General features: G+C 36.1%; 1 protein-coding gene across 1 annotated transcript in view; it reads left to right on the forward strand.

The window, feature by feature from the left end:
- Positions 1–23,839, forward strand: part of POLN (polymerase (DNA directed) nu) — a 110,210-nt gene that overhangs the window by 63,681 nt on the left and 22,690 nt on the right. Inside the window, exons 20-23 of the mRNA XM_014936085.1 lie at positions 10,817–10,899; positions 15,017–15,148; positions 17,941–18,051; positions 22,214–22,292. Of these exons, the coding sequence (XP_014791571.1) occupies positions 10,817–10,899; positions 15,017–15,148; positions 17,941–18,051; positions 22,214–22,292 (405 nt within the window). The remainder of the gene's footprint in view (positions 1–10,816; positions 10,900–15,016; positions 15,149–17,940; positions 18,052–22,213; positions 22,293–23,839) is intronic.

Consider the following 23,839-nt stretch of genomic DNA (forward strand, 5'->3'; position numbering starts at 1 on the left):
TTTTTAACTGAATAATTATTAGTACTCATCCATCATTCTGTTTGTTTATGTGTTTCTTAGGATTGCTCTCGAGAAATTTTTTAAACCTATGAGGTACTTGTAGAGCTTGAATTCCTGTGAGAATAAATGTGGTCTCTTATGGTAGGAAAAGATGCTGACAAGGTGACAGCAGTTATGCAGAAACAGAGAAGCATTCAGAAGAGAATCTCTAAGAAAAAGTAAGGCAGAATCTCTCGCACTGCTGCTCAGTGCTTTATGCTTCCTAAGAGAGTATGCCTGGTCTGACACAGCAGTAGGGGACTAGAAAGACCTTTTTGGTCATAAAATAGTTTCAGGTGACTATGTCATAAACTCCCTTTTATAGATTGGTAGGGTCTCGACTTAAAACGAGTTGTAACCGTGTGCTATTGAAGAGCTCTTGAATTCCCCATTCCTCCTCTGGCTAGAAAACTCCTTTTACTTTCTACCTTATATTTATTCCTACAGTTTATATACCCAAATTATTCTTGCCAATGTTGCCTTTTAGCTTTATTAGCTATCCTTGCCCCCCAGTGTTTGCTTTGTATAAATACTTCAGGAAGGCAATCAGCTGTGTTCTCAGCCCTTATTCTTTAAGGAAACAAGACAAGCTTTCTTAGGGTATTTGTCATCAAAATACCTTAATGAATTAGTATTAGGAACAGCTAGTTATGACTACATGGAATTCCACATATGTCAATTTGTATTTCTTCTTGGCAAGGAAGTTGAGCCTCCGTGACACCGATTGTTTCACTAAAATGCTTTAGTTACCAAAGCTAGCTTTTTTAGGTAGCTCTGAAAACTGCATCAGAGCACAGCTTCAGGAATACTTGCATCATGGTCCAGAAATGTAACTTGATTTTGGAACAGTCGTGAATCTGGGCTAGCAGAGTGATGAAACAAGGAAAGAATGACTTGAGCGGCTACCTTTATTCTAATTAATTTAGTGCCAGGGATGTTCCTGGTTGCTGACACTCAGAATTTGGGTTGGTAAATTGATCCCTGTCATGGTTGCGGCTCCTGATCAAACAGTTCCTGGGGACAGTTCCTGAATTAGCATGCACGAGGGATTATTTCCAGCAGGCTGCTGGATACAGCACTATGTTTTAATGATAAGGGAGTTTTAAAGTATGGATATGTAGTGCTGATTTCCAGATAGCCCCAATGATGCAGAATATTTATGGGCTGGTTTAACTTATTAATAGTGACATAGTCAGTGTTGACTTTCACATGCTTGATTTTTCTTCCTCTATTCAATATTCTGGTATTTTACTACCACCAAATTCATGTTTCTTGAACATGGTCACCAAATTATTTTAACTACTCCAGATAAAATCTCCCCAGTGTATTGTACAGGAATAATAGTGTTGTCCTGTCATTGGAAATAGCTCACTTGACATATCCTGAGGTTGCATTTGTTTTTCCACAAATAAAACAGCTTGCAGAAAAGTAATAGTCTCTATTATTCTTTAGACTCTGTGGAAGGGTTTATTTCTCAAGCTGTGTAGTGTGTAGGGGATAGCTTCACAATTACTACAGTCTGGAGGGGGGAAATTGTGTCAGGGTGCTACCTAATTTTGTTCCTCTCTGCTGTGTTGGAGAAGAGTTTGCTGTGAAATAGCTTGGAAGACAAGCTCTAAGATATCTATATATTGCATTCCTGTTTCTCTTTTCTGTCCTATTATTATACTCACATTGGAATTAGACAGTGTTTTATATCTGCTTGAAAACATCGTGAAATCAACTGTAATTGTGTCCTCAGATTGTGTCTCTGGTTTCAGCCTAGGAGTATTTAGCCTGGTATGTCATTAACAGTAAAGTTCGTTACTTTTATTTAAATTTCTGTAAAGATAACAGATTAAATCATTGTTCTGAAGAAGCATAATTGTTTAAATCAGGCTTGTTTGCATTAGGCAAAAAGCACTAATTCTAGACTGAGATTTTCATCTTTCTCTCAATGAATATCACTTGTGAAATATGTCTGTTTCTTAATGAATGATTGTAGTAACTGTTACATTTTTGCAAAATAAAAGAATTGTACTAAGGGGTACTCCTCAAAAGATCCTGACAGGAAACACTTGAAAATTGTGGCATTTGCAAATATAATATACGTGATAGCTGTAAGGCTTCTTGTTTTGCCTTTGGAATACCTTTGTGAAGTAGCTCTGCCTCCAAAATGAGGGTTTCAATATACATATATATATATTTGAACTTTTCCGTTGAGATATAGGATCTAGATTTTTGCTTGTGATGTTTAATTATTGCAGTATATCTTTTCAAAGAGCATTCATGCAGTGGTTTAACTATCGCTTTCTCCACCTACTCCTTTCTACTCCCCTGTCTCCCATTTGCACTCCCCCCTCCAAAAGAAAAACCCAAAACAAACTACTGTAAATGCTGAAATTTAGTAAAGGGAGGGTGTTCAGTTTGCCTTCTCAGAATCAGAGTTTTAAAACATCTTAAGCTCTTGAGTTCAATGCCTCATGGGTGTTGGTGTGGAATATTTTAGCAGTTTTACTTTTGCAGCAAAGCAATTTCTGTCTGTTTTGAAGGCTCACTTGCAATAGTTGGTATTAAAGAAATCTAACACTTGTCTTGCTTTGCACTCTGACAGATTGTCTGTATGGCAGCTTGTGGAAATTTCACCTTGTAGTTTACAGTCCCTTGGAGAAGTGCAGCTGTGACATTTGTTTAGACTAGCAGATAATAAGGCAGAGGGAATAAAGTCTTCAGGAAGCATAATGGCTTTTGTTTTTAGAAGAGCCAAAACAATAGCTTTAAATAAATGCGGTTGTTAACTACAAGTTTAACCAGACAGCTTAATTTTATCTCACTTTGGAAGCTTATTATTATTGCACATTAAATGCTTTCTTAGGATTCTAGAACAAATGAAAAATAAAGTTTTAGAATTGTCACTGCCACAACTAGCACACAAACTAGTGAAAAAGCAAACCCTGAGGAGGCTGGACAGTCCTCAGTTGTTTTGTGGTGTCTGATAACATTTGGCGTGGCTAATTTCATAGAGAGCTGTCTCCAAATAGTCATCTCCTTCTAGAGTGACTTAGATAAAATGCTACATTTTATGAGCACACTCCAGAGCTTAATAAAATTGTTCTGTTTGTTTCATTTAACTCAATTAGCTTGACCTTTAGTGTAAAACTAAATCTTGATGAAATCAAGAATACTTTTGCCTTTAAATCACTGTGATCATAGCATAGTAGAAATTTAAGCTGGAAGAAGTGATTTTAGTGAAAATTGAAAGAGATGGGATATCCGTGGTAGTGTTCAAGGCCAGGCTGGATGGGGCTTTGAGCAATCTGGTCTAGTGGGAGGTGTCCCTGCCCATGGCAGGGGGGTTGGAACTCAATGATTTTTAAGGTTTCTTCCAACTCTAACCATTCTATAACCTCTTTGCAGAACCCATTTGTTCAAGACCCTCATATATAGCATGACTGATTTCTTCCTGTTTTGATGGCCCTACCAAGATATTTCAAAGTCTGCTACTTACTTTTTTCTGAACAATGTAGATGCAGCTTAATGTAGTGTGACATCTCCCTTCTTCCCCTGCTTGTTTTTCCTGAGCAAACTGTACATTATTTTAACAGTGTTATAGCTCCATGTTTTTGTTCTGTGTAATATCTGAGATGGGAGTTACATCACCTTTGGATAATATATTAAGATCTCTGTTTCCTCCTACTTCACTGGTATTTGTCTAAAGGCTGCTCTGATGGTGCATCTATTTCTTTATAAGGTTATGAGACTTCTAACAAGTTCAAGATGGGTAATTTTGATATTCCTCTACAACTACCTGTATCATCTCCCAAAATGGACTGTGTTCCTTCTTAGATATTTGAAGCCTCTTACAGAAAAGATTAAAAAGTAGATGTGATAAGTGAAGATCTCCAAGAGCATTCATTTGCATTTGACATTATTCTTTTATACAGATGGCTTCTGGCAAATTTTATGCCATCCCAATTTGTATAGACCCCTTAATCTGTTTACATTTATTTGTTCTTTCAGTGATGTTCGCGCTGTTGCTGTTCACACTGGCACCTGAAGCTGGGAGTTAGTTACCCTGACTTCCTTTTATATGCTCATAGACCCGAAGATCCTAGAATAAGAATGTCCTCTAGTTAATTCATACCTTCAGCAATCACATAACTCAGAAATAAATATCACTTGTCCATGTAATTCACTGTATAAGAGAGACTGAGGATATGAGGGGAAAGCCCTTTTTTTTGTTCCTGTTGGAGTGGAAGAGAGAAAAGGTGCAGATGATTGCAGAGCAGGATGTGCTCTTTCAAGCACCTTCACTATGTCAGGGACTTTCTGCTCTGACACATGTCCAGGATTGTGCATCTTTAAAGAAAAATCTCTAAGTGACCTTTTGTTTTGTTAAGAGCACTGAAAATAAATGCTATCTAATATAGCTCTTCAATATCCAATATCTGGGACATCAACATGTAGGTAACTATCTTACTGAAAATAATGGATCACTTCACTCCCAAATGAATCTTTCAACAAATTGTTACTGATGATAGCTATAACTTATGCATGACCTTGTTACTATTTCTTTATCTGATTCCCTGCTACTTTAAAATGTAGGAACAGAAGACTTCTGGGCCACAGAGCAAACTGCAAAGACACGTGTTTATCTTCTGTAAAATACATGAAAGTTAGGTACGCACTTTAAAAAAAAGTTGAGGAATAATGAAAAAAATCTTCGAACAATGGACTATAGGGGTTACTCAGTCAAAATAAATTATGTTATGATTAACGACTGGAAGGACTCTTAAAATCCCACAGTGCTTCTGGAGTCTTGCAAAAGAGTTTTATAGCGGTTATAAAGCTTTTACTGGTGCTAAATAGATGAAAAACAAATTAAAATGCAGTTTGGTAGGGTGCTATACTAAGTGGGAGAAGGGACATGATGACAATATTGAGCTGGCTGTAGTGAAGGAAGAACATCAAGCTGACAGTGCCATAGTCTTTCATTCAAAGAAGTTGAACACAACCAAAAGCTTTTATGAAAACCTCTAAACTAAATAAAACACAAATTTAAATTCCCTGAGTGGGAGCTTGTGACTCTCTCCCCTCCATATTTAAGTACATGACCACTGTATTTGCATGAGACATCCCTGCCAGAGATTCTCCAGCGTATGCAGTGGCCACTGAAAGACAGCTCTTCCTTTCCCAATGCCAAGGTGGGAATAAATAAGCATGAAATGCAGACCCTGCGTATTACCTTTTAGATTCCTCACATCTCCTCCTCCTTATCCAGTGTAGTACTTAAGATATCCCAATGCCCTAGTTTGTTGATTACTTTATTGGTGCATATCCTTGGGTGAGGAGTTTCTTTGTGTTATTCTGTAACCTTATATCTCACTTATGCAAACCAGGTTATGATAAGCATGCAAATACAAGCATTTAACATAACATCTGAACCAAACTTGAGAAGTGTTTAGAAGTGACATAGATAAAAAAATTAAAGAAAAAAAATTACTTAATGTATACTTAAGTTACATCAGAAAGGTCTATCTTTGTTAGCTGTTTCCCCTGCTGTTTTCCTTCTGACAAAATGTTCATCTGCGTTTCAGTCTTTGTGGATGCTTCTTTCCTTTTTTTTTTTTTTAGAAAAGCATCTTATTTCCACTTTTCTGTGCAACCTAGACAAATTACATTTTTCATCCTGTTGTCTCTATGCCCTTTTTATGAGGAAGACAATCTAGCTACATTTTATTTAGAACAGAGTTGTGTAAATGGCACATAGTTATGGAAGGCGTATATGTATAGTTATATATGTGGTTTACACTGGAGAAACCGTACATTAAAACTATGTATGATAAATATATCTTGATGGGTTAATTGGTATACCTCATACCTGGCTCTTGATTGACATGTGAGGTAGTAATCTATTTTGATATGATGGTGGCTTCAGGGAAACTTGTTTCCCAACATCTTCCTTCTCTGTATTTTGTAACACAGATGAGCCAGGCAAAAGCTGTTCCAAGATCACTTCCACGTGTTACCTTAAAAATGTCTGAGACAACTTTATGCCTGAGCCTTGTCAGCATTTTCCATTAGCCATGGAATAGCAGCTTTCAAGAAAAAATGCTTATTCTTGCGCATTGCATTAACAGTTAGCAGACTAGATTATGTGTAGCCAATCTTTTTCATATGTTTAGGATGCTGACATACATTGTGGTATATATTCTGCTTGCCTTAGGTATAATAAGGCAAATGTAATTGAAAAAGTAAGCTTTCAGAATTTACCTCCTAAATGATATATCCAGTGGCAATACCACTGTAAAACTAAGCTTTTCTAAAGCTTGCGGTTGTCACTAATTATATAAACTGTCTGTACCAGTTTCATATGCCAACACAAAGTTTCAGGCACAAACTTACAAAATATACAACCCTCATCTACTATTAAATAGCAACAAGTGATTAAAAATGAGAGATTTATATAGTTCACTGATTAAATTTTTTAAAAAGCTGTAAAAGCAGTCAGATGAATCAATGTCCACTCATATATCCACTCATTTATTGGACACTGATGACCATGTATAAAACGAATTTAATGGCACTCCATCTCGTTTCCCACATCAACAGCTCACAGCTAGGACTTGGATTAATTGGCAGATGCAGGAGTGTGGCCAAGAGCTTTGTGCCTGTTATGACTGAGCTTGGCTTGGCTGGAGTATAATGCAGATCAAGGCAATGCATGTCTGCCAGATATTGTGTTTGAGAAGTTTGTTCTGCCTCTTCCTGTACATAAACAGACGATTTCCGTCACCATACAACATTTCCCAGAAATGCTGAAATGTCTTATCGCATTCTTTTAAGGCTGATTTCCTTCCATTTCTACCTGTTCTCAAAGTTTTATTTTGGCATTGCTCAAACTTTATGCCCTGTGGCCTCTGATTATTTTTAGTGTGTGTTCACGTACTTTATGCTGTGTGTGCTCATTTTTGTATACTAAAACTTGCATTAATTCTTTTTAATACTCCTGTCAGGATTAAAAATAAATCTATCCAGATCTATACTCTGTATTAAATGTGTTATTCTAGCTTATAGTTAGGTTTTTTGAAAATTACAGATATGTTTGCCATATTTTTTTTGGATATAAAGAAAGTTGGTATTCATATGTTTTGAAGACTTAATTCAGCAGAAATTCCTTGAGATGTCCATTAGACCCCATTTAATATATGAAAACATACAGTGAATTCTGGAGAAATTATAGAAAATGTTCAAGACACTATCTCTGAAAAAGTAAAAAATTACATATAGCTGCTTTTAAGTTTTATATCTGCACTGTATGTTTCTTACTAAGAATTTGCTCTTATCCTTTTCCACTCTTTCACTAGAAATTTTTTCTCCATTTTTTTTCACTCTAAGATTTAGGCATATATTACCTTCTAGGCATACAACAGAGTTCTTAGTAGAAACACCTTTTCAAAGAGTTTGTACATCTCTACTCCCACTATGTTTGTCAGATTTTCTACAATTTTTAGCTGTAAGTTGTTTTGCTCTCCTCACAGACCTTTCCAGATTGTTTAGCTCTGCTAACTCTTTCCAAGAATAATGAGTTCTGTTAACCTGTAACATCTTCCAGCACTGAAGTCTGTCCTTTATTCTACCAAATAGATGTGTATCAAATAAAGTACTATAAAGTGAAGTACTTGCAAAGCAGTACTAAACAAAGAAAGGTAAAGGACAAACAAATTGGAAATGTGGAAATAGACAGAGACAAGTATGCAGGCAAGGATAAGAATGTAGGAGGTGAAATATTGCACATTTGGAGATGGTAAGTCAGGAGGAATTTGAAGATGATGATAATATTGATTACAAACTTGAACAAATAGCGTATTTGAGAGAGAGAGTAATGAGAAAGATGTCATAAAATGGAAAAATATGTTCCATGGTAGAACTAATAACTGCATATATAGTTCCTGCAGGACTTAAATTTCCACAACAAAACCTGCAGCAAATTCTTTCTTCCTTTGAGCTTTTTTTCTGCATGAATTTCTATTACATTGCATTAACATTCTTCCTGTTCCTCTACACATACATACAGTACTGGGTGAGCTGAAGTCTGCCTCCATGTCACTGTCTGGGTCCAGCAGCTAAGGCTTTTTTATGCCCATTTAGCTTCCTTTTTCCTAAATTCAAGTTTATTTGAAAACAATGCATCTCCACTATAGATCTGTTTTTCATACCACAATTCAGTGCTGAGTACTTTCATGTATTATGTAGCTTGCTTAGAGATTGTAGCTTAAAAATTTCTTACACAAGAGAATAACAATATCAATATCAATTTTCAATATTGTGATATTCCATGATGAGTCCAAAGCCAAAATAAAAGTTTTAACTTTAAATATGTTCTCACAGTACCCACTAAACAAAATTAATTATCACAAATACAAATTTGTTTGTAGAGGAAACAGGCTCAAGAAGAAAGCCCACTGGGGATTTCTAATGTGGCTGCTGCATTTCTGAGAAATTGCCCCCCTCCGTCTCCCTTTTGTTATTCAAAGGAATAAATAGTCTTCACTTCAGACTGCAGGAATGCCAGTCTGTATTACAGAAGGGATCAAGCATCCTAGATAGAAACCAATCATTGTCAATACAAAAGAAAAAAACATTTTCATTATTAGAAAAAAAAAGGAATATTTTTGATAAATGACTTCTGTTTGTTCAAGCACTTGTAATTTATATGGCAATTTCATACTTTTTTTATTCTGGATTCTTGAATGTGCTACATAAATTTACAGATATACAGAGTGCTAGATGTAATGAGTGCCAAGAGCTAATGTTTCCCACTCTGACACACTAGGAGGTGTTGACTGACCGTTTTGTTTTTAGCATTAGAGTAAAAGAAATATTTGACATTAAGCTTTGAAATTTTAATAGCTTCTCATGTATTTCATGACTAACCAAAGATCAGGAAATGTTAAGTGACTGCTGTGGTTGCCATGATCACATGATGCATGTACATCTGCACTGATAACTGTGTTAGGCAAGGTTTTATTGTGATTGCTTTCAATGGAAACATAGGATCCTCCTCATGACACTGCCTATTGTGATTACAGCAATACATCTATTTATGTTTTTCCCAGTCAACCCTTTCAAGTTGAAGGCTTGGATGATGCAAAATCATCCTTAAAATCCTAGCAGTGGGTCTTGCTGTGCACATAATCAAGTTCGTTCTAGTGTCTTCTTTTGCCGTATCATCTGTAGAACCACCAGTCCTGCGCAGCAAGACTCTTATCTTGTGTCTTCCTCACTATTGTGATCTGATAAGTGTGTATGTTTCTCTACAGATTTCCATGACTTCTTACCCACTGTGTTTTTTTTATTATAGTCCTCCTTTTTCAGAGAAATGAGCAGCTAACATACTCACCCTTTGCTGACCCCTTGGCTCTCAGTTGTCTCTAGCCTCAGACTTGAATAAATCTTCAAGTAAACTCTATTGCTGTACTCCTATCTCTTGCTTTCTCCAGGCCTCTAGTTCAAATAAATGCTGTATCAACAAAGCAGTATTACATCTTGCAGTGTTTCCCTAGTTTGAGCATTCTTCAGTCTTGTTTCTTCATCTCAGAAAGGTCCTCAGGTAAGATCTACTGTCTTACCAGATTCAATTTTTCCTCCTGATTCTGGATAGGTGCTTTCTCAAGTGTTTCTCAAGATGTTTCTCAAGTGCCAGGTACTTCAGGAAATTCCTGCTAACTTTCTTCCAGAAGTTGCTTCAGGAAATCCTTAATGATGTCTAGTTTCCTAATTCTGCACTTATTAGCTCCAATTGCCACTTTGTCCTCTAATTCAGGTACATTTGGGAATCTCAACCTGCTTTATTCAAGAGCCACGAACTTTTGGCCTGGCATAACTTGGGTGGCAAATTATAAGAGCCTCCAACTACCAGAATGATTTAATTCATCTCTATGTTCCAAATATAATTTGTGTAGGTATTTGTTTTAAGAGTGTGAGTAGATGATCGAGATGCACTTCCATTTAAACCAAATGATCGATATTCTTCAGTGCTGGCAATTGTCATTCTTTCTGAAGCTATGTTTGGATAAGGAAAGCATAGGTGGCACGTACTTGACAATTGCAGAGTCCTAGGATTTTATTTGCAAACTGCTAAAGCCATTAGCCCTTTTGTAGGACTGTTTACATCAGCTGGTGACTGAATGGGAACCGGGAAGGATGATGCTTTGTTGGGAGTAAACTAGCTACACTCTCTAGTGTAAGAAACAGCCGTGCTGCTGTTTTGTGAAGCATGTCTATTGTGGAGCTCTGTAAGACATATGGAGAGATTCAGGACATGCTTTTATCAGTCATCATTCTTGATAAAAGGTTGGATATTCCAATTAGTGGAGCCCTCATATAACCTTTGTTTAAATAAGCAATAACCTTTAGATCAGATTTATGCTTTGAGTTTCTATATTCACCGCGTCTTGAAGAAATGCTATTGCTGAAAAGATTTAATTTTTCTCATATTGAATCCCCTTCAACCTAAAGAACTAATAACATAGTAGTAGGAATTCTGCTAGCCAAGAACTTGATTGAACAGGAAAGGAGAAGATGAAGATTAAAACAGTTTCATTTACTATAGACTGTCACCACCAAAATTTGTAAAGAAGTTGTGCATTCCTGGCCAAAGACAAAAACCCTTAAACTCTTCTGCTGTTATTAAATGGCTATTGACTTTAAATACATTTTCTGTGGGGGTAGCAACTTAAATTAGTTTTAACTGAAAATCTATGATGTTTGCTTGTTTGTTTGTTTGTTTGTTTAGGAAGGGGATTCCAAGTGAACAAGTGAAACACGCTGATAGAGAACAAGCAAAACGTATAGTTTACTCAGTGGTTTATGGAGCAGGTATGCATTTTTAGGAAAAAAACACAGCTACAGTAGATTCGTAGTTTATATGTAATTATATGTAAGTGGACTGAATTTCTAAAGGTAAGTCAAAGTTTGTCAGTATTACATTTTTATTTTGATCAAGGACTATTAGATTATCCACCCAATATCAAAATTATCAAGTTAATGCAACCACATTGACATGTACAAATATTATTCTGATTTCCTATTTATTTGCTGCTGATGTAACTGAAGCATTTGTCTTTATCTAAAATGAGTTTTATTTTGAGTGGACTTCGCATTCTGTCGGTGTATCGATAGAGATGAGAATAACTGCAATGAAATTAAAAGAACTCCAGTATTGTCTCAAAGCACATTTATAGAACCACAGAATGGCTGAGGTTGGAAGGGTCCTCTGGAGGTCATCAGTTCCATCCCCCTTGCTCAAGCAGGGACATCTAGAGCGGGACCTGGACTTGCCCAGGACCTTCTCCAGATGGCTTTTGACTGTCTTCAAGGATGGAGACTCCACAACCTCCCTGGGCAACCTGTGCCAGTGCTCAGTCACACTCCCATATGAAAGTGTTTCCTTACTTTAGATCTCAATGTTTGCTGCTATTTCTTCACAGCTGCAGAAAACCTGCAAAAATCCACACTGATACCTGTTCTGCCCAAGTCCCACCCAGGTCCTAGACATTCCGCATACTTTCCAAAACTGCCTACCATTTCTTAAATGATGTCTAACTCTCCTTATGCTTCGTGCCTAGAATTATGTTTTCTGGGTAGAGAGATGCATATGTATTATCAGCCTACAAGCTCCTGTGAATTTGTTTTAGTGAATAGCTAACTAAACTTTATTAGCTAACTTCTGCAAAAATCCAAAAGCTCTACAGAAGATGAGTACTTGGAAAACTCATTTAGGAAACGAGAGCTCTAGATTGCACACTTTATTTAACTTGGAGGAACTTAAAACTGCATCTTGAATTCTTGGGTTAGAATGCTTTCTAAACCCTCTCTCACTTTGAGTCACCAATAGTCTTTGAACCAATGCCAAGGGCATTCAGTTAATTGTTTAGGGCATTCAACTGAGAAGGAGAAAAACACCTCGAATTTTGTCTCTCCAGGATATCTATTTTATGTATAGGGGCATTTATAGACTCTATATACACATATAAGTGTATATATATATTTTTACATTAAGCTATATTGCATTTTAAATGTATGTCTTTAAAATCTAAATCAAAAAGCCCAGCACTAGCTCCCTGCAATGTAAATTCAGACCTTCCTATGGTGAGACTGGATTTGAATCTCCTATTTCCAACCTGAATGTTTTCATCACTAGATTGTTTTACAAAATGCAATCCTTAGCACCCCTGACCCTTGGTCCACGCAGATGCTACACATTTCCTACCTGTTCCCTTCACTCTGGGTGAAACAGGCAGATACCTGACTTATTCAGACTGAATCACCACAGGCTGAATGCCCTGTAGGTCTGTATACACTCCGTGGTGGAAAGGAAATGCCTCAGTTACTGGGGCTAGAGCCTCCCTCCGTAGATCCTACATCTATCTATTCATGCTATAAAGAGCTCAGATGATTAGATTAAGCAGATTGTATTGGCACTCCTTCACTTGCTGTGTACCAGGCACTAAAAATTTCAGTGAAGCAGTGCTTGTTTTAAGTATCTCACTTACTTGTTTATGCTTTGTCTCCTCCTCTCTCAAATGAGGACAGCTGAAGTACTTGAAAGATAATAAGATGCTTCAGTTCATTGGCAGTGTGATCAGATCCTAATTAAGACGTAACATGGAGTGCTATCACTAAACTGCTTAAATGGAAACTGGGCTGAAAAAACCAAATTATTAGATACCTGAAATTGATGGACTGGATTCCACCCACAGTTTGTCTCCCTTCAAAAAATGGGTAACTTTTCATTGAGGAGACATTTTTATACAACTGAAGAGTTTGAATAGTACTTACTTATTTTACTTCTTTTGGGATTGAAAAATACAGAAGCGTTTCCTGAGGAGCTTGCCTATGTTATGTTTACTGGTGTCAATGGAAATCTTTAATGTAGTAATCCTTTTTTTTTTTCCTTTCTATTTGCTTAGTTTTAGGTTACACTTGGTTCATGTTTTCAAGGTCTTTTCTATAATCCTGGAGGACAGAAAATAGTATAATAAAGGAAGAAAAATCTCATTATGTCTAGGAGTTGGTACTTTAATATATACACCAAATATTGAGAGGGATGACGGTATTATAGTCTCTTGCTTGGTTTGGAGCAATCAAATTCACCTGCTTCTGTCTCAATCATCTTTTAAAACTAAAGCAAAGACAACTTAAACGTCTGTAAGATAAGTAATTAATTCCATTCAATGGCAGCATGTTCAATGTTCAGTATGACCTGAATTGATAGAGGCGTGTCAAGATGTTTAAATGAAAAGCAGAGAAATTAATGATACATTCAGTTTTGGAAGATGATATTACAGAATGGAGAACACAGAGAACACAGCGACTCACAGGCTGTTGCTGACAATTCCCCTGGCACAGATACCTCAAGCAGAGTGCTCAGGGAAGCTTTAGTGTGCTCCTGAGCCTTGCCTCACATGGCCCTGTGCTGCTGCATTGTGGAACGAGATCTAACACAATTACATGGCTGTATATTCCCCTCTCTTTGCTTCCCAGGAGCTGAATTTACCTGGAACCTTTCAGACTTCTTGACTGATATCATGGCTTAATTTTCCTACTGTTTTACGGAATACTTTTTTCTGTATATCAGTAAATTTTAGGTGGACAAACTTAGATGTTACAGTTCTCTGAGTAAGCCACAGCAGTCTCCTAGCTGTAAACAGTATGTGCTTTAGCAAATGGATTTGTCATTTGCTGACCTGGGAAGAAACCCCAAATTAATTAGATGTCAAATAAAAGTACAGACCTATAATAAGCTCAGCAAGAGTCATCCTGGATGTCTTTTGAATTTCTTCTTCTAGTGCCTTGTCCAGACTGGTATTTCTGCAGCTCAGTGCAGATCCTGGCATGACAGATAACAAAATGCTACAGAATTGTTCTGAAATGCACATCAGACTGACAGTGATGGCATTTAGGTGGCTGAAATCTTCTCTCTTTCAGAAATGCTAGATAATTTTTCTTGGCACTATTACTGTAGCAATAACTGTTCAATGCCTTGGGTGCCTTGAGACGTCGCCTCTCATGTTATTTGCAGACACAGTGCTAGTTTTGTGTTGCTGTGCAGCTGACATAAATATATCTGTCTTTCAAACCTCATATGACTAATGTTGATGTATGTTTTATTTTTACTGGAACTGTTTGGTTTATAAATGTGTTTAAACTGTAGCTCTTAGTTTATATTTTCACACTTTGGAGAATTGTCTTCATTTTTTTCCCACCTTATCTTATAAATTCTCTTAAATCCAACATAATATATATTGAGCACCCATATCTTATCCGAGAGCTATTATTCATTTCTCTCTCTGTTGAAAAACTTTTTCTGTTTTTCTTTTTTCAACTCTTTTATCTCACAACTTGGACCCAAATTTTTACAGATATTGAGGATTCTAAGATGGTTTGAAATCTGTGGGACTAAGACTCCTGATGGCCTTTCTAAAATCAGGCTACTTGATTGGAGTGCTTCAGCAGTTAAGTTTTTCTGTGACTTCTACACCAAATCTAGAACTTCCAGCTTAACCATCCACATCTCCATCCTTTTTCAGATCTTCATTCACATTTGTGTTTGTTTAAAATTGATTTCAGGTTCTTTATCTGCTCCTCAACATTTGCAGATTTCAACACTGAACCAGTAAGATGCTACTTAAAGCAACAAAGTTATTCTGTGAACAAAAGATATTTCAATCGCATAATATGTTGTAACTAAAAATCTCTTCATTACATACTTCTTACAAAGTATATTCTTAATCTAGTAAATTCAGTAAAACATTCAAGCTCAAAGTTAAACATTTGCTTGGTTGAAGTATGATTGTAATATATCAGATCTGTCCTTTCATAGAGGTAAGTAAAGTTAACTAATTTCACTAATTGTGAATGTAACAATGCTGTTGTATGTAGTGGATTTTTGGTCTGCTTCATTGCATAATGAAGATAATTTATTTACCACCAGGTAAAGAACGTCTTGCTGACTGCCTTGGAGTTACTCCTGCTCAAGCCAGTCAATTTATAGAGAGTTTTATGCAAAAATATAAGAAAGTACATGAATTTACAAAGAAAACCATTGAGCAATGCCGAAATAAAGGTAATCCAAAGTCTGTAAGCATGTTTTTGTTTATTAATCAGAACTGTGTGACTGTGGTGAAGACAAAGATTTAGCTTAACCAAAATTCAAATAGTTATAGGAAAAGAAAAAAGTTGGAATATGATTTCTTGGTGAACCAAGTTTTTTTCTCTTTTAACCCTAAGAGAAGCTGGTTAAACCCGTCTGCCTTTTCTCAGAAAGATGCTAACAAAATAAGACGTCTGTTCTCAGAGTGAACCCTACTTAATGTCAAGTTACACTGTATCATTTTGACATATAATATACTCTAACACCCAAAAAAAAACCCAACTAGGGAATTTTTTAGTTAATAAATATGCTACATGACTGCTGGACCATGGAAGTTGAGCCATTTAGTCAGAGAGTCAATTTTTTTAACGAATTTTTTCTTTGCATCAGTCAGAGTTTATGTTCTTGAAGTTCAGGTGGTATCTGTGCTGACAGATGTGTGCAAAGTGCTGCTTGGAGCCAGCAGCTGCAAACTCTTCCTGCGTCAAATTTGTTGTTAGTCTACATAGTCATTTATATTTAGTGAATCCTAGGAGTGCAGTAATTTGAGGAGAGAAAATATAGCTGCTTGAAGTATTTTCTTTTAAAAGCTTATTAGGAGAACTGTCAAAATTGATTTGTTTTGTTTCTTAGGACTGTATACAGTACTAAGACATTTTGCAGAAAGAAAGCGTAAATTTGCAGTACAGTATTACCCATCATCGTATGGGTGAATGTCATGGTAGAAACTTCTAACTGATTTCTAGTAATGAAAATTAATAGTATTCCTTCTTTGTAGGGATTACAAAATCTCCTGGAAGCATGAACTGTCATTGTGTCACACAGTTGCATTCCTGCATTCATTAATATTACTAAACAAAAGTGAAGTTACTGAAGATCTATTTTTAGCTATAATTAAGCCCAATATTACATATTTAGAAAAATATAGCACATTTACTAATTTTTTTTTGATCTATTTAAAATAACAGCGTTTTTTTCTTAAAGATGAATGAATTTCAATAACTAAACCTCGGTGAAAAAGAATCAGGTTTGAATTTAGTAGAGATTACTGTCATATCTAATGTCCTTGATTCTCATCAAAACACACTTGTCTAATTAGTACTTACTCCTCCTCTCAATCCCATTGCCTCAGATTCCAGCTTTGCAATGAAAAACGTTCCAACCCAGTGAGCTCATTATAAGATAATTTCTTTTTACTTATCTGCGGTTCAAAGGTGATCAGCATCCACCTGACTAATGTTATTTAGGTGTTTTGGTTGTCCAATACTCCGTGTAGACATGATAAACAGATAAAGATTATTCATTTGTGATGAAAATATTTTTATTAGTACATATGTTATCATACTGTTGCTATTTGATGAAGTGATCAACATATAAAAAGACTATTTTAAGACCTCATTCAAATATGTATTTGCAGATTAATCTTTGACCGCAGAAGCATACTCTGCCGCTGTTATATGAAAGATGGCATTTGTTTGGGGATGGTAATCAGCTATGGGTATTGCAAGGGTGATTCTGTTGTGGAAACATACCACACAGGAATAAGGATATTACAGTAAATCTATTTTTCCCTGACAATCTAGTGTTTCAAGAATTCCATCTTTAGATACTGTCCTTCTTAGAAAATCTTACTTAAACTAGGAAGACTGATTTGCTAAAGAATATTCTAACCTCCAGATAATTCAGCTCCTTGTTCCAAAACTGGTTCTTTTTGTATCAGCACTCCTGGAAATACACTAATTTGCAGAAAGCTGTATTAAATCAGCAGAACCATCTTCATCCCATAAGTCTGGGTATGTGTTGTCCATCGCAAGGTCATAACTTTGTGCTTGGAGAGGTCTCCTTACCACATGTGCTTGCGTGTCTTGATTGCCAAAGAGGAGATGAAACTCCTTGGCAGTCTGAACTTCCATGGTATCTAATGAGAATTCACGGACAGTCGAGGTAACCAGAAGCATAATGAAAGATGTTATGAAGATATGTTTTCAAAATGGATAATTTTTCATTTTCCTTAAAATAAGAAGTTTAGTTTTGAAGATAAGCTGAGAAAAGGTTTTGTGTGTGTTATTTTGACAAGAGGATCCTCACATCTCTTTTCCTCTCTCAAATCCTCCTACTTGCCCTCCAAAATAGTTATTTTGGCGAAATACATCAATAGGCCTAACACAAAGCTTTTATTGTGTTTTCACGTGTTTCTTTTAAGGTAAAAAAATCCTCCACACTAGACGTAAGAAAGTCTGGCTGTGAAAGGGACATTAAAATATCACATAAAGAAAATGGAAAAAAGGTTATAACTTTGGGTTTTTTCCCCAATAACTATTTTGTAATTTTGAGAAATATTCATTAATGATTTAATTGCTCTACAAATTGGGGTTTTTTTGCTATTCCCAAGTAAACTATTCATTGCATAGAAAGCTCTAATTATGGCTGCTAATAGATAGCTAATTCTGCTAGGTATTTATAGTTTCATCTCCCACAGAGAGAGTTTGCTGGTATGTCAGTAGACATTCCTAATGAAAATATAACTTTAATGAACAGAAATTTTCTTGTATAACAAGTACCAATTCTCTGAATGAAATAATTCTTAGACCAAAAATACAATAAACATTTGAGGTTTAAATAAGAGAGGCTCTGACTATTTTCAGAAGACAAAATATTTAATTGACTCAGGCAACACATAGTTAAAAAATCTATATTAAAAAAGAATTTTTGAAATTTAATTTTAATCACTCTAAGAATACTAATTTCTATTTAAATCCTACAAGGTTATGTGGTTTCCATTATGGGGCGTAAGAGACCACTGGTGAATATCAATGCACAGGATTACAAGCTACGCACTCAAGCGGAGAGGCAGGCTGTCAATTTCGTTGTTCAAGGTAAAAAACTGCCTGTCTACCTTTCCACTTACCTTCCTATCTCTTTATCTGTGCTTGGCTTTGGTGGACAACAACTCTGATAATCTCAAAAGAATGACTATTCTAGTGGTCTACTAGAGTAGACTACTGAGACATGAGTTTTACTACGAAAGAGAAGTTTAAATGATGTATTCTATCTACCTTGAAAGCTGCCAGTAAACTATCATAAAACACAATGTTCTAAGGCACTATAGTGCTGTGTGTAGCTGAATATAGTTATAGATAAAAACTATATATAGAAAGAATATCTAAAATTCAGTGCTTCAGTGATATATTGTTGTCTTAAAACATTTTCCTTTCTAGTTTTGATAGTTTGTTACTCCAAAAGGGTTTCTGTGATTATGCTGTTTATGGATTCTAGCTTTTATTTTGCCAGACAGCTTTAGTTCAAGAAATATACAATATCACAAGAATTGTGCATTGTTATTATTTGTTTTGAAATCCAACTCATTCTTTGTAAGGAATGTTAAAACTTAATTCTGTGGAAAGCAAGGAAAAGCTATTTTTTTTCAGAGAAAAACATTGCAAACTTGCTGTATAGGTTGGAAATGTAAAAACCAGCATAAAGTGCTAGTTGTTAGTTAATCTGATGTATTAACATACTCTTGTTTAAATCACTTGAGGCTCAGTCTTGTACAGAATTTAACTACCTAAAATAAAAACCAAAAACTGAGCTGGTAGTCCAAGACTGAGGTCCCTTTACTAAGCTACCTCTTGGAAGAATTATTTTTTTAATTGGATGATGCTAATACTTTTTTCATTAAGTTATATTGGAAGCATACAATTTACAGGCAAGTAAAAAGTCCTTTCTAGAAATGGCAATGGTGTGCTTTTTATAACGTTACTTGAATTTTCCTTTTGAAAGGTTCATATGTTTTTTCTTTTTTTCCTCTCCAAAAATTATTCATTTTAAAGTTTCCTTTTAAACATGACTTGAGTATTTATGTCATATTTGACAATCCTTATAATTACTAATTGAATTTAAGTAAAGTACTGTCTCTGCAAGTATACATACGGACCTAGAATTCTGATATATATGCTGTTGCTTGAATAATAACTGTGCTTAAGTGATGGCTGTCTTACTGTATTAAGCTCCCAAATGTAGGATTTTAAAATACCTTGATAAAATCAGCAGCAAAGCTCGCATGTTTGTAACGCTGGGCATGCCTGTGCAACCTTCTCCAGAGACTTGTGTTCAATTTACCTGGGTTTCAGTCCAGCTGGCCAGCAGCCCTCTCCAGTTGAAGGCACATACACATTGAGTTAATCCAGCGGGTCCTGCTGAGTGTATAGTGTAGCATCAATAAAGCTACATGGCCTTCTGAGCAGCACTTGCTTATGTCCATCTGTCCAAAGAGCTCGGAGCAGAGGCAGAGCTATCACAGGACTGTCTATGAAACACTCACTCATATGTAGCTACGATAATAAGATTATCATATTTCATTGTCAGTTCAAATAATAGCTTATCTGACGAAAAAAAAATCTAATGAAAAATAGAATGGTTGGAGTTGGAACAGACCTTAAAGAGCATTGAGTTCCAACACCCCTGCCCTGGACGGGGACAACTTCCACTAGAGCAGGTTGCTCAAAGCCCCATCCAGCCTGGTCTTGAACACTTCCAGGGATGGGGCATCCACAGCTTCCCTGGACAACCTGTTCCACCATCTCACCACCCTCACAGGAAAGAATTTCTTCCTAATCTCTCATCTAAATCTACCCTCTTTCAGTTTAAAACCATTACCCCTCATCCTATCGCTACACTCCCTGATAAAGAGTCCCTTTCTGTAACGTAACTGTTATTCAAAATATGCAATATTAGAAGGTGTGATGAAGCAAGAATTAAAAACTAAAATATTCAGTATTCCCATTTTTTTTAAATCATTCTAGGTTACAACCATTATTTAATTTCGGGATTTCAGATATGAGATAATATTTTAAGACTGTAAAAACTTTCTAAATTATGCTAAAACATTTTATCACAGTTAGTGTACTAAACTACATTTAATATATGTGTTTTATAATTATATCTAATAGTCTAATTAATTTAAGCAGTTTGTGTTTTGGTTATGGTAGCAGCAACTAATAGCAGAAGACTTGTGATGCATGCAATATTGAGAGAAACGTAGAGTTACAGCTTTAACTTTCTACAACTAGATATTCCACAGTTCTTTCATAGCGCTCATTCTATTTTTCATATTTCCCAGTTCAACAGACTTTACTGATGTACAGCATAATATTCTTCAGTAATAATTCAGCTCTACTGAACTGCATAGAGCAAACCATTTTTTTTAATTTTTCATTTATAATTGTGGCAATTAATTTTCATTTATAATTGTGGCAAAATCAACCAGAAAACCAGAAAAAAATTAATATAAACTATTAAAATATCTCTAAAAATTATATCTCAGAAAAAAAAATCTTGAGAATTCTTTTGTATTTTATTACTTTGTGTTGTTTCATGAAGAATACATATAGAATGTATGTATTGTGATGGGATAAATGCTCAATTATATAATTTTATTCTCATAATTATTAAGAAGATATTTACCTGACCTTTGGTGAGACATCCTTTCTTCCTTTTTATATCAATGTGTCCATTAATGTGTTGTATTGAATCAGTTTGACACATAATTTGAAAAGGAAAACAGGATAGGTATTTGAGGCTACATTTGCAAAAGCCATCTCAAAAATCAGCAGTGGGTGATGAATAACTGCAAACTTGGTATAGCTAATGAGTAAAACAGTCTCAGTATGGAATTCAGAGGAGACAGTTTGTGATAGAAAATCATGAGGAAAAAAGAGGTGGTAAGTCTTTCTCCTTCATCCCTTAGATATGCTCTCTTAGCCAGAAGGGTCAACTGTGTCCTGGGGTGCATCAAACACAGCGTAGCTGGCTGATCGAGGGAGGTGATTCTCCCACTCAACATTGCACTGGTGCAGCCCCACCTTGAGTACTGTGTGCAGTTTTTGGCATCTCAATATAAAAAGGACATCAAACTATTAGACTGTGTCCAGAGGAGGGCAACCAAGATAGTGAAAGGTCTCAAAGGCAAGACTTACAAGAAGTGGCTGAGGTCACTTGGTTCAGCTTGGAGAAGAGAAAGCTTGTGGATGCCTTGGAGAAGAGAAGGCATTGTAGTATACAAATTCCTCAAGGAAGGCCACAGAGGAGGAGGTGCTGATCTCCTCTGTCTGGTGGCCAGCCATAGGACACGAGGAAGTGGAATGAAGCTGCATCAGTGGAAGTTCTGATTGGACATTAGGAAAAGATTCTTCACTGAGAGGGTGGTCAGTCACTGGAACAGGCTCCCCAGTGAAGTGGTTGTGGCATCAAGCCTGTCAGAGTTCAAGGAGCATCTGGATGACGCTCTTTAGTCATATATATTAGTTTTAGGTAATCCTGCAAGGAGCAGGGAGGTGGACCAGGTTCATTGGGTGCAAAAAGGAAGATGTCTACAGTCTAGTACATTTAGGATATATGATGGGACAAGGAGAATCATGGCTTCCAGTCCTTACTTAAAGGAGTGTTTCTGTATTTCATCTGATAAATCTCTATGTAAAATCTATTAATCTCCTATTGCATGGTTCAGAACAGACCCCTTCACCAAAATGCAGGCCTGAAGAATCATTCTGTTGCTGATAACCAGAAATGCATAATCTATTCTGTAATATGACACTGTTTTATGCACTGCAGCTCTTAATACTGCAGTGTGATGAAGATATGTTGCATACACATGGGAACATGAAAAAACATAAAATGAAGTTTTTTTGTGTCATTTAAATTTTAATTGATTTACAGGTCAATTTTAATTCCAATTTAGAGTTAGATAATTTCAGACAGTTTTTATAAAAAGCAATTTTCAACTTATGACCATGACAAATTTGCATTTAATTAACACATAATTTCATATTATTTTGTGGTTTTAATTAACATATAATTATTTAGTTTGTGATTTATTAATCTTATTATCTGTTTCACATATTACATGAATTGAATCTGCTAGTTCTGCAAATTCTCATAATTCAGAATCTGCTGATGTTTTTCATTCCTGTGCCAGACTTTGAAGAGAAACATTTTCCTTCTGTGTGCTTTAAATTAAATGCATATCATTTGTTTTCATAGGATCTGCAGCTGATCTTTGTAAAATGGCTATGGTGGAGATTTTTACTTCTGTTGTCATTTCTCCTACATTAACAGCCAGGTGAGTGATGAATAACTGCAAAACTTTGATTTTAAAACAAAATTAGTTGAAATTAATGTGTTTCTGGCATTTTAAGCAGCTGTAGAAATATCATGGATGCCTCTGAATCTTTTAGCAAGCGAGGACTTGTGGGATGGTTTTATAAATTCAAAGCTACATCTTTGTGCTTAAATGGTTGGATCTGTAAATCCATCCCAAGGCGATGAAGTACCCTGGGGCCATTTAGGCTCAGTCAGATCGAGTTCAGCGGTAGTTCCGCATCTTTGAAATCAAGCCCACCGATCATATCCTTCCTGTATTTTGAGTCTATTGTACAAGGGGAGTTGAACATTCAATGGGCTGGGAAAAAAACAGGAATCAGGAAACCAGTGCTCAAGCAAAATAAATGAACATTTTTTTATTCTTGTATAGATGGCTTTCCTTTGCTAAAGGAAAGCTAGATCATCACGCTTCTCTTCTGTTGTGACTGCTTGTAGTTGGGTAGGAGATCACAGAATGTCCTCAAGATTTTTATGCCACTGGCAGAAAGAACGAAGTCTGCTTTTCCTGTAATAAAGGCTGGAGGGGGATGGTGCAGAGAGTTAGTAAGCATTATTATTTGCTACAGTAGAAAGATACTTTGAAGGCAACCGTACAGAAAAAAACCCAAACAAATGTTCTCATATTTTATAATGCTGTAGTAAACAATCCAGCAGAACATGAATTTTTGCTTTTGATAAAAGCAGAAATAGTAGGTAGTGCAGAATATCAGTGTTTCTGTTGTCATCCAGAAGGGGAAATCATAAAAACTTAGCTGTGGCAATCATGTGTTAAGTACTTCCGTGGGAATTTAGGTCACCACAAAGTAACAGGGTTTGGCCTTCCAAGCATACTTTACAATTATGTGTAATATCCAGCCCTAGAAATACTCTGCGTATTTGTGTGTGTGCGTCATTTACACATAGCAGCATTGTCTTATTTGATCAATGTTTCAAAATGTAGTTTCTAATTACAAATATAAATTGCATGTGTTGAATTCAAAAGTAGAGTCACTCCTATGCCAAAAATAAAACTTGTTCTGGGTAACACTTAAGTATTCTTGCAACTTTTTGAGAAAATACTGGTGAATTATTACCAAAAAAAAAAAGGAAATATGTGGCCTGCAGCCTGCTAGTACAAGTCTGAAATGGGAAATTGTTCTTTGGTGGAGATACTGCACACATTCAATGATACATTTATGTGTTAAATGTTGGATGATGTACTATAACATACTGCATTGGACATTTTGGGGCAGATTCTCTGCACTGATTATAATTCTTTCTGCTGCCTGAGTTGTACGAAGAGACCAGATTCTGGCAGCTGTGGCCTGGTTGAAAATTCCCGTAGCAGGTGTAAGTTTGAGTTAGATTAGCAATAGAGCAGCTGCCTTCTGGGACAGGCAGGCAAGAGTCTTTAATGGAAGAGGCAAGCAGAGGTGGTGAGAGGGCAAAGAACATACTCCCTTCTGCAGGTCATACCTAGTGCACAGGTCTTTAGGTTCAATAGCTAGCTGTTTATTTTAATCCTGA

This window comes from Calidris pugnax, unplaced genomic scaffold, assembly GCF_001431845.1.
Source record: "Calidris pugnax isolate Ruff unplaced genomic scaffold, ASM143184v1 scaffold14, whole genome shotgun sequence".
Classification (NCBI taxonomy): domain Eukaryota; kingdom Metazoa; phylum Chordata; class Aves; order Charadriiformes; family Scolopacidae; genus Calidris; species Calidris pugnax.